The sequence below is a fragment of the Lingula anatina genome, chromosome 1 (genome assembly GCF_051362555.1).
Source record: "Lingula anatina isolate TDL-2025a chromosome 1, LinAna3.0, whole genome shotgun sequence".
In the NCBI taxonomy this organism is placed as follows: Eukaryota; Metazoa; Brachiopoda; class Lingulata; order Lingulida; family Lingulidae; genus Lingula; species Lingula anatina.
In genome coordinates this window covers 46,423,127-46,441,222 of record NC_141767.1, presented here as the reverse complement: position 1 = coordinate 46,441,222, position 18,096 = coordinate 46,423,127, and the positions used below count along the sequence as shown (strand labels likewise).

Genomic DNA, 18,096 nt, shown 5'->3' with positions numbered 1-18,096 from the left:
TAAAAAATACTTAAATATGCTTAATTTTACTAATCATTTTGTTTATCCATTTCTCAGAAGTTTATAAAAAATTTTACAGATAGACGTCTCAGAACATTTATATCAAGCATCAAAAACAGGTTCTACTTACCAGTCTGTGTGTGGTGTGCCGTATACTGCCTTACCCTTAGCCACAGTTTGTATCATTTATAATACTTAAGTTCTGTTTAACCTTTCATTTTGCATAATTTGTTTATGCACACTTGCATAATTTCAAATGGCCATTTTCAATATCCAGTGAATTAATAACTATTTGCCTGTGTGTTATTGTAACATAAGAGATAAATAAAAGCATAAGTTGTTGTATTTTTATTTCTGGTTGAGTTTTAAGATAATTAAAAAGAAAAAAAACTGACAGTTATATTTATATAAGTGGGTAGCACGTGTGTCACCCTTTTTAAATGCCATGAAATTTTATTAGAGCAAATATGAGAGGGTATATACACAAGGAATCTTTCTTTTTGTGATAATTGAATGAGTTGTCATTGGATGTACGTCACAGGCAATTATTTTATAGACTAGTGAATATATTTTAGCATATTTATATTTGCAGACTTGTAAAACATTTTTTTCGATTCAAAATCCATAGACCGATATATTGAAATGTTTTTTCAGTGTATCTCTACTGCTCATAAGTTCCCCATGTTAATACGTAGAAAGGAAGCCAAGGACTATGGAACCAAGAAGATCATAGAAGGTCACTACAAGCCTGGAGATGTGTGCTTAGTTGTAGAAGATGTTGTAACCAGTGGATCAAGTGTTTTGGAGACAGTTTTGGTATGGGTTACACATATTTCAAGAGTATGAAAAATGCTAGACTGACCCTTGTAAACTAAAGTTCATCTCTGCATCACGTTACTTTACATTGTCTTCAGAATGTTTAAGAAAAGTTTCAACTTTGGTAAGTTGATGGACACATAGAAGTTATGTTACAATGTATGATTCTAAAAATTATTTTATTGCAGTGCACTCATCTGTATAGCACTTTTTGCTCCTTCCAATTTCAGAGGGAAAATCCCATCTTGGTGCTTATTTCTATTTATCTTCAATATTTTTACAACTTTCTCTGAAATTTACAAATGAAATGAGCTGAAATGAGATGAGGTGCAATAAATAGATCAATAAATGAAAATAGAACTGCATTTCTTTTTGCAGTCTCTGCAACAAGAAGAAATTAATGTGACAGATGCTGTTGTTTTGGTGGACAGGGAACAAGGTGGCAAAGATATGCTTAAGACCAAAGGAATTGAACTGCATAGGTAAATGATATATTTTATTATATTTTGGCCAGAATGTACTTTTTCAGTTTTAAGTGATACACAGTTTTAGTTATGGAATTGCTATTCTGATGTAACATGGAGTATTGACTAGCCTAAAATATGAAGTGCTATAACCAATTCGTACAGAGTCAAGTATAGTGTGCTTACATATTTTAGTTTTGATTTTAATCACAACATATTGCATTAATCTTTATTTTTATATTATTTATGGTTGTTCAAAATGAAATGGTGAATCAAAATGTAGTCCGTATGTGAATATACTTTTGTAAAAGTGGATATTCAAATACTTTTTTCTAAAAAAAAAAAAAAGCACGCACTAACTCATTTTGAGTGGCCCCTAATTCTGAACAGTGCCTTTGCAAGACAATAGAATTAGGTAAACAGATTAATGTTCCATAAAACATGTCCTTTTAAACATATTTGTCTTTTAACTAATTTTGATAATTAAAACTTCTTTTTCCAGTGTCTGTACTATAACACAAATTTTGGAAGTTCTTGGCAATATGGGAAAGCTGGAGCAAGATGTAATAAACAGGACCAAGCAGTTCATCCATGACAATAGATTTAATCCCAATGGAAATGTGAAAAGGAGTCCAGAGGATGAAGGAGGAGACAGAAGCATCAAACGAGTTAAGAGGGTACCATTCTTTTGCATGCTTGGTGTTGGGATCTCTGCTGTAATGCTTTAAATTTGTAAATGGATGTGCAGATAACAAGTTGACTGATCTACTCACCTTTTGACTTCTGATCCTCTTACCTGAACGGCACTACAAGTAACAATGTGAAACACTGCATGCCTCTGATAATACTTTTTTTTTTATTATATAAGAATTAAAAGAATAAACAGCATGTTGATAATGGAATCCTAATCAGGTAACATGAACTCAATATGCAGTACATATTGTAATTACCAGTACATGTATGATTTCCACTGTTGTAAGATAATTATTCTCAAGGGGTTGTATTACTTCCAACTAAAATTACTGCTTGCAGATAGGGAATACAGTGTATATTCAATTGTTGGAATGATGTTATGTCACATTAAAAGTTCAGTACATTGACTCTATATATTAGATTCTGACAAGTTTTATTACTTTTTTAATTTTTGGTTTATGTTCTTTACTGCAGAGATCAACGTGTGATTCATTAACTATGAAAACCCCCCAATGAAATACCTTTATTTGTTTTAGGTACTTACATATGGAGATAGGGCCAAGTTGTGTTCACATTCTGTGGCCAAGTTTTTGTTCACAACAATGGAAGATAAACGGACCAATTTAGCGCTATCTGCTGATGTAACAACTGGTGCAGAGCTGCTGAGGGTAAGTTTTGAAGTTGCTTCATTTAGAAGGTAAAGACAAGTTATGTAATAGAAGCACCCTATGTGTATGTCATATACCTGAGTGTGAAACACAAATAAATGTCATATACACCTTGCTGACGAGTGGTGTATCTGACACTTGAAACCCATTTATACCACTTCTGATATCGAGAACTAAAGATCCAGATATGGCGTATCTCTCTCACACTCCACATGTCTATATGCCAGCTTGATAAAAAAATACAAAAAAGGACAGTAATCTATGACATGTATTAGGTATAAGCTGTTTCCAACTCCAGAAGTTTTGACTGATTTATATCAAATTTAAATGCCTAATATGAGCATTTAAAAGGTATGTCAAAAACCAGATAATAAAAAAGCTTGACTGTTTATATAATTACCTCCGCCAAGGAGGTTATGTTTCCTGCCTGTGTTTGTCTGCCCGTTCATCACAGCGTAACGTAAGTTAAGGATGGATTTTAATAAAATTTCCAAGATAGTCGAGAAATGGTCTATGTTACAGGCATGAGATTTTTCCGTCTTTTGGCGGAATTCCGACTTTTTCCTTCAAAAATGTCATTTTTTATATCATTGCAAATCCGTTGAGAAAATTTCAGGGGGGGGGGGGGGGGTAGGGGTACCCTTCCCTTCCCCGGCGAGACCCTTCACTCATCGGCACTCGCATGTTTTCAATTTTGACCTTGCCGAAAAACGTTACCAACCGTACATATATATCGATTCTGGGACGCACTGTTATCAAGGGGGAAACTTTTGCGACGTCTATACGACATTTATACAGTCATTGAATGCAATTACCGTAAAACGGCCTGTATCCTGTTCATAAAGCGCTGCGCGGTTTTTTCCATGTGGTATCGTGTGTCGCTTTTGCGTTTTGGAAAATGAAGCTACTAGATCGGTTGTGTGTATGTCGTATGAAGACATTGAACTTGCATTTGAAAATTTTCATGTTTTGAGTTGCAGGGTTCTGCCCAGAGCGCGACATTGCGACATTGTCGCCCAAAAATTGAAAATGTCGCCAAAAAATTCCTAGAGATGCGCCCTCGGGCGCACTCCTAAAAGGGGACCTCGTTTCCATGGATGCTGTTGTAATAAACATACCCAGTACGCTTATTAATTTTTCAAAATTCTTCCACCCGGTATGTTTATTAAATACCTATCGTACCGGTGGGAAACTATACAAGTCAATTAAGTTTTTTATTTTCTCAAATTGAAGTATAATGAGAAGAAATACCGGTGCAGCTACGTACTGTTCAACATACAGCACTGGAAAGTAGGTCAAGTGAAAGTCGCTCTCTGAACACAACAATACATTGCGTCATCTGATTTCAGTTCCTATAAATAGACGTGCTTTCCCTTCAACAGTGACAACTACTCATGTATATGGATCAAATGATGTCACGTGGCAAGGTGAAAGGATCATATTTATAGCTAACGAGGTCATTTCAAGTGCAGCAAAGAAGTTGTGTACGTTTTCAAAAGTCAATTATTTCATTCATTTTATTTTCGGTGATATTAGCCTGCTATGGCTAGTGTTGTGCTTGTTGGAAAACTGACGTGAAATAAAATTATGTTATGTTATGTTATGTTATGTTATGTTATGCCGATTTATGATTTACACGATGTTAAATCACACTTCTATGTAAGATAAACCCTTAGATCTAGGAGTTTACAGGCATGCAAAATGAACCTTAATTATATCTTAGAACAAATTTACTTTGAATAACGTCTCCTAACAGCATATGGCTACCGGGGGCGGCTTAGGTGCGATATATCTGGGTTTTCCGACCCTGACGTTTATGAAATTTAACCTCGTTTCCATGGATGCTGTTGTAAATTTGTATGAAATTTTCATGTATTTTTACACATTTTTTTACACATTTTTGCCTGATAGAAAGTTCATTTTGTGGGTCTTAAATGCAAGGAAAGTGCACCAATCATAATGCAAAAGTAAAAAAAAATTTCCATAGATAGATTGTATTATTTATTCTATTTAAATAATGTTCTTGTGTAAATTTGTATGAAATTTCATGTATTTTTACACATTTTTGCCTGATAAAAAGTTCTTTTGGGGGATCTTAAATGCAAGGAAATTGCACCATTCATAATGCAAAAGTCAAAAAATTTTCCAAGGCTTAAGGGGGGCGCACCCCCCTTAACAACCCCCCCCCCACGCACACTACGTGTGCGTTAAGATTTTTCTTCGAAAAAGTCTTTCAGACTTTTTTATCAAAACCAAATCTCATGCCTGATGTTAAAAGTAGTTATATTTTGGTGATGATCCATTAATTAATTAATGGTGAATTATTAGTTATTTTATTCGTCTTGGTGGAGGTCTGTGTTCACTGAGTGTTCTAGTTATTAATTCACATATCTATTTGTTCACTTATCAGTTTAGACACTTCTTTGATTTTACAGCTGGCAGATGCTGTGGGGCCCCATATCTGTATACTGAAGACCCACATTGATATTATATCTGACTTCAAACCAGACTTAGTCCATGATTTATCACACTTGGCTGAGAAACATGGGTTTCTAATATTTGAGGACAGGTTAATTTTTATTCAGAATTAAGCAAAAATCCAGTATTTTTTCATATAATGCATAACTAGATACTGCATATGCATAATATATCTCTTTCACATCCATCATTTTCGTAGTTTTTATTTGTAAATGAAAATTTAATCATTTTTTGGTTAAATCTTAAACAATAGATATTAAAATAAATGATTTTTTCCCAACTTTATTCTTCATTGTTTTGAAACATTACATAGGAAATTTGCAGACATTGGTAACACAGTGAAGCACCAGTACAGCTCTGGGGTGTACAGAATATCAGACTGGTCTCACATCATCAATGCACATGCTCTGCCAGGGCCTGGGATTGTACAGGGTTTAAAGGAGGTAACTGCTTGTCTATGTGTATTGGTCTTATATTTTTGTGTCCAACTTAAAACAGACCAATTTCTTTTTAATTACAGGGTGTTGGTGTCTTGCGGTTAATATGAACAGTTATGAAACAGAATTTAAAATCAGCTCAAATTGTCATTGATTTGCAATGCCATATTACGTAAAACTTTTGAAATCATAATGTGCAAACCTTCAATAATTTTTATTATTATTATTTTTGTATAAGGTGGGTCTTGTGAAGGACAGGGCTTGTTTATTAATTGCTGAGATGAGCTCCAAGGGAAATCTTGCCACAGGGGACTATGCTAAAGGTGGGTTTGAAAATTTTGAAAGCCACTGTTACAGCATTCCAGTTGGTGATCTCAGTTGCTAAAAGATCTTATTGGCAACTTTTTATGCTGTTTTAATGTGCTGCATAGATAGTATATACTTCAAACCTTGGCATGTTAATTATTGGGTAATGTCAGGTTTTGTTTGTTTAAGTGTTCTTTCTGCCATGCAGAACAATGTCTGTGGTCTAAATGGATTTACATTTATTGTAAACTGAACATTTAATTTTTTGTGATTGAAATACTTAAAAGATTTGATTTCTCCTGTACTCTACAAGGATATGCATATTATATTTTTGATCTGCAACTTAACATTTATCAAGTAACTAATGTGTAATTTTATTTCAGCCACTTTGAAGATGGCAGAGGAACATGATGATTTTGTTATTGGATTTATCACACAGTCCAAGCTGTCAAATGATCCCAACTGGGTTCATATAACTCCAGGTAACACATTTGTTCTCCAGATTAACAAAATAAAGTGAATATTGTACCAGAGATTAAATGTTTTGACTAAAAGAAACATAATTTCATATGTTAAGGTGAAATTATTTGGTAATTTTATGTGGTCATAGGTGTGTGTTCAAAAGATAAGCACACTGTTCTAAAATATGTACACACACTGGACAAAAGAAGTGTCACCCCTACTGAGCCAATACTATGGGGGAGATAAATGACTGTGGAATGGTATGCTCTTGGTATCATTTTATAAACATCAAATTTCACAAAAAATCACAAAATGAGAACAAAATATACATTCTACCAAAATATGCAATTTCAAGTCCAAAATTAGTACTGGTGGCAAAGCCACGTGACCTAATAATAGGTGCCAGTCTACGAAGCAAGGATTAATGTAATTGTCTGATGCGTTTAGGGCTTATGCTGGCCCAGACATTAAACACTGAATATAACAGAGTTTCTCTGCTTGTTAGACGGGCATTTGTCCAAAGTTTTGACATATCATTCCACACATTTTCTATCATGTTTGCATCCGGACTCTGGGCAGGCCACATCACCCTGCGAATGTCCTGTTGGTGAAACCAATCATCAACTGCTCTGGTCCTGTGACAAGTAACATTGTCATCCTGGTGAACAAATGGATAATTCCTGTCACCAAACATGTTAGTAATATATGGTAGCAAGCCTGACTCCAAAACATCGATATATTTCTAGTGATTCATGTTTTCATCAACCACTATCAATTCGCCCACGCCATGGATGCTGATGCAGCCCCACACCATGATGAATATGCTGCTCCGGGTTCGAAAATGAAGTACATCTGGTTTAAATGCTTTACCAGCAGTTCGCCAGCATCGTACCCGTCTGTCATCAGAGGTCAGACCAAAGCCACACTCATCAGAAAAATATATAGGACCAATTGTCATGGACTGTCCAGTTCCAGATCCTGTTGACCCTAGTTCACTCTAAGTTGCCTGTTTTGTAACGATATAAGAGGTTTCAGTCTTGCATCCCTGCTGTACACTCTATGAGCATGTAACCGACGCCCACCCTGAGCTTCAGAGCTAACTTGACACTAACCTCTTGACTGTAGCCTATCTTCATCGTGTCAAGTAACCTCTGACCAGATTCGATTGCCTCCGCCGCCCGCCAATCAAATTTAAAAGCCCGCACTCAATGACTCATTAAACTATCTAGCCAATGAACGCGAACGAGTCAAAGCGCGCTTTGTTCAAATCCGGACCAATCAAAGATAAGGCTGAATATCAGGGACTTGCCGTAACCTGTGGGCAGCACGCAAATAACATCGTCCCTCAGTAGATAATGATGCAGGGCCTCAAACTGCTAGACCCTATGGTTTCAATTCCGATTTACTCATATTTTGCAAAGAATCAAGAGATAACTTAACACATTCTTTTTCGTAGTCACTCGCCTTGCTTTCTTTGTGTACGGTAATACACTCGGAACTACTCGGATGTCTCCGCACTCGACAATAACGTTGTTGTTAGTATGGAGCTTGCGGAATCAGCCGAGGATTGCCGATTGACGGTCAACCAATCAGCGTTTTCACCAAACTTTGGTGAAAAATTTTGAAACATGGATTTGATTGGCTTATATAAACTAGGTCAAACTATTTTCGTCAGAGGTTACTTGACATGATGAAGATAGGCTACAGTGAAGAGGTTAGTGTCAAGTTAGCTCTGAAGCTCAGGGTGCCGACGCCTAGCAATTTTCACAAACACATTCTTATGTGTGAAATTGTTCCACTGTGTTGTCAACTGACAAGCAGTGTCGAACTTTGACAACCTGGACATCAAAATCAGTCGTCGGTCTTTACGGCCAGTAGTTTTTCTTGGACGGCCCATCAGAGACAATTTGTCTCTTGATCCAGTGTTTTTATACCGAGACCAGACCCTCTGCACGGTTCTGACTAAACAATTCAATTGTATCGATATATTGACATCGCTTATATTCCGCCTCTTCAGGTTAATAACTTGCACCTATAACCGTTAGATAATTACCTGTATCTTGCCATATTGGAGGAAGACAGGAATAACATTTGCTGTACATGTACAAGACCAGCAATACAATTCCATGGTATAGCAGTTTTATACTCATAAGTCACATTATAAGTTGACCAGGCATTATAAGTACCCAAGATCTGCCTACTTTTATTGTTCTGAGTTAGGGGGTGACGCTTCTTTTGTCCAGTGTGTGTATATGCTTAAAGTACCATGAAAAAATACCTTATTGAACTGCATTCATACTCTACAGTGGATATCTATCAGTTTTTGTAAATTTACACGTTGAAAATTAATTATTTAGTACTAGCTAGTTTTTGTTCCTTTCAGGAGTAAAATTAACTCGTGGTAAGGACTCCCTGGGCCAGCAATATTTGACCCCCAGAGAAGTGATTTGCGACAAGGAGTGTGACATCATCATAGTGGGCCGTGGCATCACGGAAGCTGAAGATTCAGTTGTAGCTGCTAAGGCATTCCAAGAAGCTGGGTACAATGCATATCTAGAGAGGATGCAAAAAACATAAAGAATTGGATAGGGAAACTGTTATAGCAGTATAAATATTGAGTATTAGTGGGTTTCTGTCTCCATCTTAGATAATGCTACTATAGTAGCAGGTTAAAATATAATTTTAACCCATTTAAAATCCAAGCTTTTCCTGAAATATATTTGTATGGGTGGTAAAGTTCAGGCCATAAAATACTTTATGATGTAGTGTTAAGATGTTCTGAATATCTGGGTCCCACAACTCAAAAGCATCACGCGTTGCGACCGAGCGCAAGCGTCTCGATTCAGTAACTCGCCCCATATAATACATTGTAGCCTCTATGCGATATTGCTATTCACAATACGCGACGCTTTTGAGCTACGGGGCCCTGATAAGCTTATTTGTGTCATATTTTCTAACAGTTACATGAAGGGAAGACCTTGTCAGCTCTGGCCTTCTATTAGCTTAATGGTTTTAATGTGCAGCATTTTTTCATTCAACTTTAACATCCGCTAGAGTTGCCAGGTACGTGATGTAGTTACCAAATTGGCCTCACTAATTCATGTTGCAAACCACAATATGTTTAGCCACTTGTGACATCTGAAAGTAGTAATTGTAGCTTTATGACTAGTTATTGAAAAAAGGAAGCAACATGTTCTGTTGCTATTTGTAGCAACCAAGGCATATTTTCATGAAGGACAAGTGGCTGGTTCAGTTTGATTGATAATACAAAAAAGTATGATCACTGCTTAGAAAATTTTTTTTTACAAGTTTGTATAATATTTTACAAATATGCAAGATTTTCTTGCTGCATGGCAGTAATGTGTGTTGGGTATTGTTTTCTGAAAATAAATGATACTTAGATTTTTTGTTGTTCACCATCATTCTTAAGGTAGGACAGTAAGCATAATAAAGTCACTTTTTAGGAAATCATCTGATATATTTTTTTCGCCCTAATTATGAGCTGTAAACCTTACAAGACGTTGAGGGACACTATCAATTTCATCTTTCAATTAGAGGAAAACTTCAAAAATACAGTATTGAATTTGAGGCTTGCATGGTTCTAACAAGTATGAACCATTGCATTTAACATGGCCATCTTTCATATGACCTCACTTTAGGTATATCATTAGAATGAGACGCAACAGGTGATGTTCTGCAATGATAATTTGTTGGTGCTGAAATGCATAATATGGTAATGACTCACTTTTTTCAGTGAGCCAAACGTATCTCTAAATATATTATTTTGGAATCTTTGAAGTTATATTTCTATGTAGCATTTCTATGTAGCAAGTTTTTGTCAGGGCCAAAACTGACCAGGCATCTAATGTAAACCACACTGATACCTTTACTCTTTACTTTTAATGTATAGAATAGAACTAAAGGGTACCCAGCCTTTTCAATTTTCTTGCTACCACTCAATAGAAGTTTTAATTTTTAAAACTTGTTGCACCAAGTTTCTGTATGAAAATTACTTGTACACGGAAAAATATAGAATGCACAACTGTTGCAATTTTTTTTTTATTCAGACCGTTTCGTGAAATTAACTTTACAAATGTAAGCATTAAATTTCATACTTATAATGAAATTAGCTAGGCTAATTAAGTATTTAAGAATATTTCTGTTACTTACAAAATAATTGTTGGCAATCAAAAAATTATTTACAACTGCAGTGTATTTTTGATAAAGAATCCTCCCATCAAGCTGGTAATATAGTTCCTACTTGGGTGAAAAAAAGGCATTCCAAAATGCCTGATACTTGCCTTGTTTGAAAAATAAATTATTAGTGCCTATGTACTGAGATCTGTAGTTGCTGAGAAGTTTGGTAGATCATTGAAGGTCAACAAGTCCTTCAAATTAACAACGGCGTGCATTTCACAAAAAAAAATGACTCAAAATGCTCTAACAATAATACAGGCAAGAAGGTAATGGTATGGTTAACATTTTTATGTATTGCACCTTGTACAATAAACAATGAAACAGGATATCCTGTATTATTTAGCTAAAATGCACTTTTTACATATCTTTCATTCCATCAAATATTCTTCAAATATAAAAAGACAATCTGAAGCCTGTCCACAAATGAAAGACCTTACACATACCATCTCGCCACTGAAAGAACTTATTTCAGTCTAACCTCCCAGCTATAAATATAAGAGGTAATCTTTAGACCACTGATCAGGTCTCCAAACAGTTCCCAGAAAATGCCATACATAGCAAGCTATTCATTGTGGGTCAATTTTCCAAAAGAATTTCTGACTGAAAGTGTTAACTTCTAGGCCAGATCATTTGGCCAGCTGTAATCCAGGATAGTGCAGTAGTCAAGAATTGATATGAAGCAAAAGCTACTTTCTGCAACATGAGTGCAATATTTCATTTCACTGGTCTACTACCACATTATCTTTAAACCCAAATATCTGAATCAGTCCTCTATACAATATGCTCTTTTTTGTCCAACATTATATAACCAGATGGTAGATAATGTTTCAACCAAGCTTGATGACTTATAAACTTCATAAACCAATGATGGATAAACAAAAATAAATGAAAAACATTTCCTTCAGCAAAAAAAACTTCCACATGATGGCTTAAAATAGCATTAGCCTAGCTAGTATGTAACACAAATGTTCATCATCTCAGTTTACTTAGACCACTACAGAAGGGATTCTAAATCAAATCCATCCCCAAATGGCTGACTCTGTCCCAGTTGTCCCATCTGCCCCATGCCTGATTGTTGCATGCCAGGTTGTCCCATGCCTTGTCCCATGCCCTGGGGCCCAGGACCTCTGGGCAGCTGCTGCTGTTGTTGTTGCTGCTGCTGCTGCATTAACAACTGCTGCTGATGTAATCGCTGTTGTTGTGCTTGTTGCTAAAAGGAAATTGAGCATAAACATTCTATAAAGGTGTTCCGACTGTTCACTGTCTGACATACATTAATAAAAGGGGCATCATCATTAAATTCTTATAATATCAAGGACAGAAGTAACTTGACAAAAGCATTACCACCAAAAAACTCAACTGAGCAATGAATACCCTGGAAATGGCTAATATAGCTGGTACATATTGTGTGTACACCTCCCCATTTCTCCAATAAATCTGTGTTACCTGCTGTTGATTAATGAGAATCTGCTTAAGCTGTGGGTTACTAGGATTCTGTTGTTGTTGCTGCTGCTGCTGCTGTTGTTGCTGCAACTGTAATCTCTGTTGCTGTTGTTGAACCTGCTGCAATTGTTGCTGTCTTTGTTGAACTGAAAACGTATTGTACAAGTTTATTTAGGTGCTTTGGTAAAACGAACCCTTAAGCTTAAAATATAATGATAAATTGTATTTAAAAGTTAAAAATCACTGTATTAACCAGTTACATAGATAACGCTGAACATTTTTTTGCAATTCCTCTGCTGCTATTCCCTACATCAACTCTTGAATAGGAAAATGACCCAACATGACTAAAATTATGCACCTGAAATATTAATGCTACAGAGATTTCTTTATATTGAATAAGGTTTCAGTTTATTTTTACAATTTATCCATTTCAAATATTTCTAACATAACATTTGAATTACATTATGCTCATCAATTACACAATTTGCCTTGTTTTGACACAAATAAATGCACTCATTTAAAATCAACTTCAAAGGATAAAGTGCTATGTTGCAGATGATCTGAACTTATCTTGGTCAATCCAGAAATCTTTCCTACTATTTTCAACGCATCTTCTTCAATCTATTCTAATGTTATGTTAACTTAACAACCCATCCTACCCAATGTGTGCTGGGCTCTGGCCTCATCAATCTGCCTTTGGGTTTGGAACTGCTTCTCCTTGGCCTGTGCTGCAGCTAGCGCCCTCTGGAGCATTGGAATTGTTGACTGGAAATAGACCACAAGATGATATTCATAGAAAAAGATTTGGTGTATATTTTATGTGTATGGTATATGTATGTATATTGTGTATAATATTTTCATATACTGTTGACATTGATTTCAATCCTTGTGTTTCAAAACCTGCAAACTCTCTCTCCACAATAATTACAGTAAAAAAACATTTGAAGAATGTTTTAAAAATCCCATAAGCTTACCTATATCACCTTAAAGAAAATGACCCTTAAATAGAGAGCCGGCAATACAATACTGAGGATCAAAAATCCAAATCCTATATACCTTAAATGTATAAACTAAAAAGTGCACTCTGATTCTCCGTTTAATTCAATACCTCAAAACTACAAATAAAATTATTTCCCTCCTTAACACTGACCTGCACCCCTCCCCCCACCTCTCTGTATATATAGCAATTTACCTGAGCTACTGCAAAATTTCCATTAAAAAATCCTACATACAACAAAATATCTTTTTTCATTAAACTGTCAAACAGATTTTTATAATTTTCTGTGACTTATCGAAAATAATTTAGGCATTGGCAAAATTTAAACATGCTAGCAAGCGCCCCACATGTATACTTGGCCCCTCTCTACCCTGCCACCCTGCATGCTTACCAGATTGGCCTGGCGCTCTTGATCTGATATAGTAAGCCCTCCGCCTGCCATTCCCATCTGATTCACATTGGACACTTGCTATAAAGAGGACACATTGGATAAGAGTGAGGATCAATAATATTAGACTATTGAGAGACCGCCCTGCTTCAATTTATCAAAATTTGTGGAAATAGTGGAGCTTCATACATGCAAAGCTTGTAATATCTAACATGCGTAACTTTTGAAGTGCTGTAATGATTTCAAAATTAGACAGCTGGGCTGGCAAGTATACAGACAAGCAAAAAAAAAAAAAAAAAAAAATCAGGAAAAAAGTCATGGTAACTATGAAATTTTCATAAAAAACAGAAACCCTTTATGAATTTTAACATAGAGAAACATACATTACATCAATATTCCAATATACAAAAGTTTCAAAGTTGATTCCAAGCCAATCCTCAGGTCAATGAAATTAGCCTAAACATTGCAAAATTTTATATGTTAGAGGTATTGAGATTTTGTTACAATAATAATTATGCTGAAGAATATTGTCAGACTTCATCACAATAGCATTGATTGTGTAAGAAAATATATTGTGTAATGGGTGTGATCTTTCCACAATAGCACTGAAATAAACATGAAGATGGGCCTTATTTTTGTTGTTAAATTGCGTTTTTAAAATCTGATCCGAATTTTACCTTTAGTTACAAAATCTCATGGTGAATATAAATTAAAACAAAAAATTAAGTTTGGTGGTAAATCTATGAATCAATTAAATGTGTCAGACAGTGACAGAGATATGGACAGACAAGTGATCATAATACATACAGACACTTAAAGTGTCTGTACATAAAAAAGTCAACCCTTTATAAAAAGAACATATTTGTCAGATGGCAACAGTAACAACATAAATAGGATTAGAAAGCCAAGTTTTGTGGGATTTCTTTCCCTTGAAGTAAGCGCGAAAGACAAATAAATAGAAGTCATAGGTCTACATGAAAAGTGCATTGACCAGTATTTGAAATTCAAAAAGTAAGTAATTATTACTGTCAATTTATAAAGTCCTCTCATAAATCAAGGCTGGTTAAAGGGCAACTACAATCTTTCAGTCTTAGTGTTCAGTAAAATCAGTTAATTTTGATCTTTTGTGCTTTTTTCTCTGATAAAAAAATCAAAAATGACCACAAGCTTTTTTAGCATGCCATTTGGTATACCAATCACAGCAAAAGCTAGCATTTATAAAAGCTCACAAGCTTTAAACCATATTTAAAATAAATCATCATTAAAACATTTTGTATGGAAGCACTTTTTTGAACATTTTGATTACAACTTCCAAATAAATTCCATGAAAATTAAAGCATTTAAAGAATTGAAAACCAAACAATTTTGGACAACACTGGTGGGATGATTGGTTATACTCATAATGAAAATCTATTTTTGGAAGACAACTAACTTTTATGCCAGCATTAAGATGGATACTATTAAGAACTATGCAATAAATGGTACTTAGGCTTCTCTGGCTTAACAAAAGTTATGTCTACATTCCTGTTTTCACAAAAGTTATTATATAACCTAGTAATTCGAACTGGACAATTACAGACAAATCACCAAAATAGGTATATATTTATCATATTGCAATCTTATCAGATACATTTGCAGATATCGCACATAAGTACCAGGCACCATGCACCAAACATACATGCATATTCTACGTCAGGTTTGCTTCAACAAACCCCAAGGTGATAACTACTGCCTCAATGATTGCAACATAGGGCAAGACTAAACAAACTTCTAGTTCTAAAAGATGGGCATGCACAGTACCTGGAAACAGAAAGTTGTCAAACAGAAAGTTGCCCATTTATAGAAAACTGGTTGCATTTTCCATGTTCTTTTTTGCATGCAAGCATACACACTAACACATAATATGTAACATTCATACATAATTATTATCTTAAGTATCTGGTAAAATCTTAGTTTTCACAAATTGAGTAGCAGTATGAATATTTCATTTAGGTTAATGATCCCTTACAATGTTCTTTAAATTAAAATGTAATAATAAAAACTATAAAAACAAGTTTCTTTTTGTCAAGGTAGGGGTAAAAAGAGCTAAATCAAATAAAATCTTGATAAAGTATACTGTTAAGCTTCACATACATAAAAGCATTCTCATTCCTTGGATACCTGTACAAGTGCAACAAATACAGCAGTACTAGAGTTTTGAAAAGTAATTTCTGTAATTCTTTTGATGTTGATTACTTAAAAACCATAGTTAATAGTAAATGGTTTTTAATGAAAGTGAAAAATATGTTCTTTTCAGTAAAATAACATTTAAAGGTTTTCAAAGAATGAGGTGTATAAAAAAGTATAGGTAATCTTCTAGGACATCTACAGAGCTTGGTCTACTGTGAACCTGTTGGTTTAAATAAATATTATGGTTAGGTACAACTACTACTAGGTTTGCCAGCTCTACACATTTATCAATAGTCTTAGTAATTTGTTAAACCCATTTCTATTGTTTTCAGGTATGACCACTGTTTATAACAAATGACAGGGCTATACATTCTGTAAAGTTGGCAACCCTGCACTAAAGCATATAAACTGATGTTATTGCCTGGGGAAACTCGCATGCAATGTTCCCAGAGGGTGACAAAAATCAAATATCACACCCTTAAGATAGCATTAACAAATAACCCACCAGCCTAAACAGACAGTGTAGTCCACTAATGGTCTGTAGACTTCTATAGACTGCCCTGTTGACATGAAGTACAGTAGCAACTGGATTTGGACAAGTGCTTCAAAATATAAATCACCCACGTCAAGTACATACATTTTTCATTTACCCCCTTCTAGTCGAACACCATCTGGGAATTTGGAGTTTACCACTACAAAATGTGAAAAAGCAAGAAGCATTCTGTAGTAGAAACAATCATCATGATAACACTGCAAAATCCAGGCTGATACTGTCCTTTGCTACACACCAGCATCATTCTAGCTGAACCATGCATCACAAATTAAAGATATGGCAAATATATTCTAAGAAAGTCTTCATACTTGGGGACCCATCATGCCACTGGGCACTGACGGGGGTCCAACTGCAGGGGGTCCAGGCAGAGGTGGCCCACCCATCATGGTAGCTGGTATCTAAGAGAAGTAAGAAGTTAGATCAACCTGGGGGCAATCTAGGTCTGGACACAGGTTAGCATCTTTATCACAAGAGGTTAAAAAATATTTTCTAATATTCATAATTTTAAATTTCAGTTGGAAAAAGAAAAGGGAAACTAATTTTTTCACTCTCCATTGATCTGACTGTGATTTCACAGCTTTTTGGCTAATTTTATGCCAGCAACACTTAAAAGATGCAACCACAGTTTGTCATCAATTGCGTTACAAGAAATGTTATGAAAACATCTAATCTCATCTCATCCACCATGCATAGCAAGACTTGCATATCTCAGGCTTCAGTTAATATGCACATTTCATAAAATCAACTCAGTTTTCATTCTGCCACATCCACATCTTGTGCTTACACTCTTTTATCCCAGACCAAATACTAGTGCATAAATTTCTTGTGTAACAAAAGGTAGAAGTTACAGGGCATTCTTCAATACACAGTGACAGAAAAATACAGCTGATATAAAACAATGTAACTGAATCTTCTGATTAATTACTGATCTATCACCAGAGTTTTACCCAACATCTTAAAACATATTTTTGAATAATTATCATATTTGCAAATTGGAATCATCATTGATCACAGAGTAAGGCTTTGTTCACATGGAATGTCTATTTTCTAAAAATCTATTTTCTATTCGCGCTATCTTATGATCACGGTCTGTGCCCTGAATATCCCACCGCGTAATTACTGGCAGCGCGAGCCAGTTACTTACAGTTACTTATAGTAAGTGACTCGCGCTGCCAGTAATTACGCCGTGGGATATTCAGGGCACAGACCATGATCATAAGACATACCGCGAATAGAAAATAGAATTTAGAAAATAGACATTGCATGTGAATGAAGCCTAAGTAACAGACACAAATTAATACACAGATAATAATAAAAAATAAAATTCAATCTTAATATATAGAATGTCTGGAAAACATCTTACATCAACCATTTGAAATAATGCAATATCACACTAAGTTAGACAGGGTAAGTTTTCAGGAAAGCTGCTGTTTCTCACAACCATTTTGATAAGAATACCAGCAAACAAAAACCTACCATCTTCTCACACAATTACCTGGCACTCCTTTGTTTCTCTCTAAGAATATCTACCTTGTGGATAAATGAATTCAGTCTGTCCTCTACACATATACATGTAGTTTAACCATTTGTAAAAAAAAAATTGTATATTTACCCTTTGTTGTGGTTGCTGTGGTCCAGGGCCTGGCATGGGGCCAGAAGGATTAAACTGATCTGCTTGCCCCATCATCTGGAATATTGAATGATATGTTTATTTAAACATGTCTGTTTGCCTTCTAGTAATGACATGTTATTTTTATAACACACCATCACAAGAAATCATACAGACAAACAAAACTTTATTTTGAAGTTCATACGTTCATTTAATAATTCTAAATATAAAATTACATTAAGGCAGTACTTGCTGGATGTTCAATAGACTTTCAGCTATTCCCTTTCAAATCTTATTCCTCCTATAATGCACTCCTTCAAGCACATTAAAAAAATCTTGCCTCTTTTGTTCTTGGTGACGTGAGATAATTGTAAAACACATTTTCTCAAAAAGTAAAAAAAGTAATTATAATAATA

At 35.1% G+C, this 18,096-nt stretch overlaps 2 protein-coding genes across 11 annotated transcripts in view; one reads left to right on the top strand and one right to left on the bottom strand.

The window, feature by feature from the left end:
• LOC106153263 (uridine 5'-monophosphate synthase) overlaps positions 1-10,655 on the top strand; it is an 11,060-nt gene extending 405 nt beyond the window's left edge. Inside the window, exons 2-11 of one of the 2 annotated variants that reach the window (XM_086999861.1) lie at positions 80-175; positions 655-816; positions 1,195-1,298; positions 1,783-1,948; positions 2,510-2,641; positions 5,077-5,210; positions 5,433-5,562; positions 5,795-5,879; positions 6,246-6,344; positions 8,708-10,655. In XM_086999861.1, the coding sequence (XP_086855987.1) occupies positions 80-175; positions 655-816; positions 1,195-1,298; positions 1,783-1,948; positions 2,510-2,641; positions 5,077-5,210; positions 5,433-5,562; positions 5,795-5,879; positions 6,246-6,344; positions 8,708-8,901 (1,302 nt within the window). In that variant the 3' untranslated portion in view covers positions 8,902-10,655. Of the gene's footprint in view, positions 1-79; positions 176-654; positions 817-1,194; positions 1,299-1,782; positions 1,958-2,509; positions 2,642-5,076; positions 5,211-5,432; positions 5,563-5,794; positions 5,880-6,245; positions 6,345-8,707 lie in introns of both variants that reach the window. The other variant, XM_086999860.1, reaches the window with a different exon arrangement.
• The window catches only part of LOC106153262 (mediator of RNA polymerase II transcription subunit 25), a 20,936-nt gene continuing 13,207 nt past the window's right edge, over positions 10,368-18,096 (bottom strand). For 5 of the 9 annotated variants that reach the window (XM_086999857.1, XM_013527119.2, XM_013527122.2 and 2 more), the window contains 6 exons: positions 17,684-17,758; positions 16,380-16,469; positions 13,353-13,430; positions 12,624-12,729; positions 11,968-12,110; positions 10,368-11,731 (listed from right to left, as the gene is read on the bottom strand). In XM_086999857.1, the coding sequence (XP_086855983.1) occupies positions 11,516-11,731; positions 11,968-12,110; positions 12,624-12,729; positions 13,353-13,430; positions 16,380-16,469; positions 17,684-17,758 (708 nt within the window). In that variant the 3' untranslated portion in view covers positions 10,368-11,515. The remainder of the gene's footprint in view (positions 11,732-11,967; positions 12,111-12,623; positions 12,730-13,352; positions 13,431-16,379; positions 16,470-17,683; positions 17,759-18,096) is intronic. The other 4 variants (XM_013527120.2, XM_013527124.2, XM_013527123.2 and 1 more) reach the window with 2 other exon arrangements.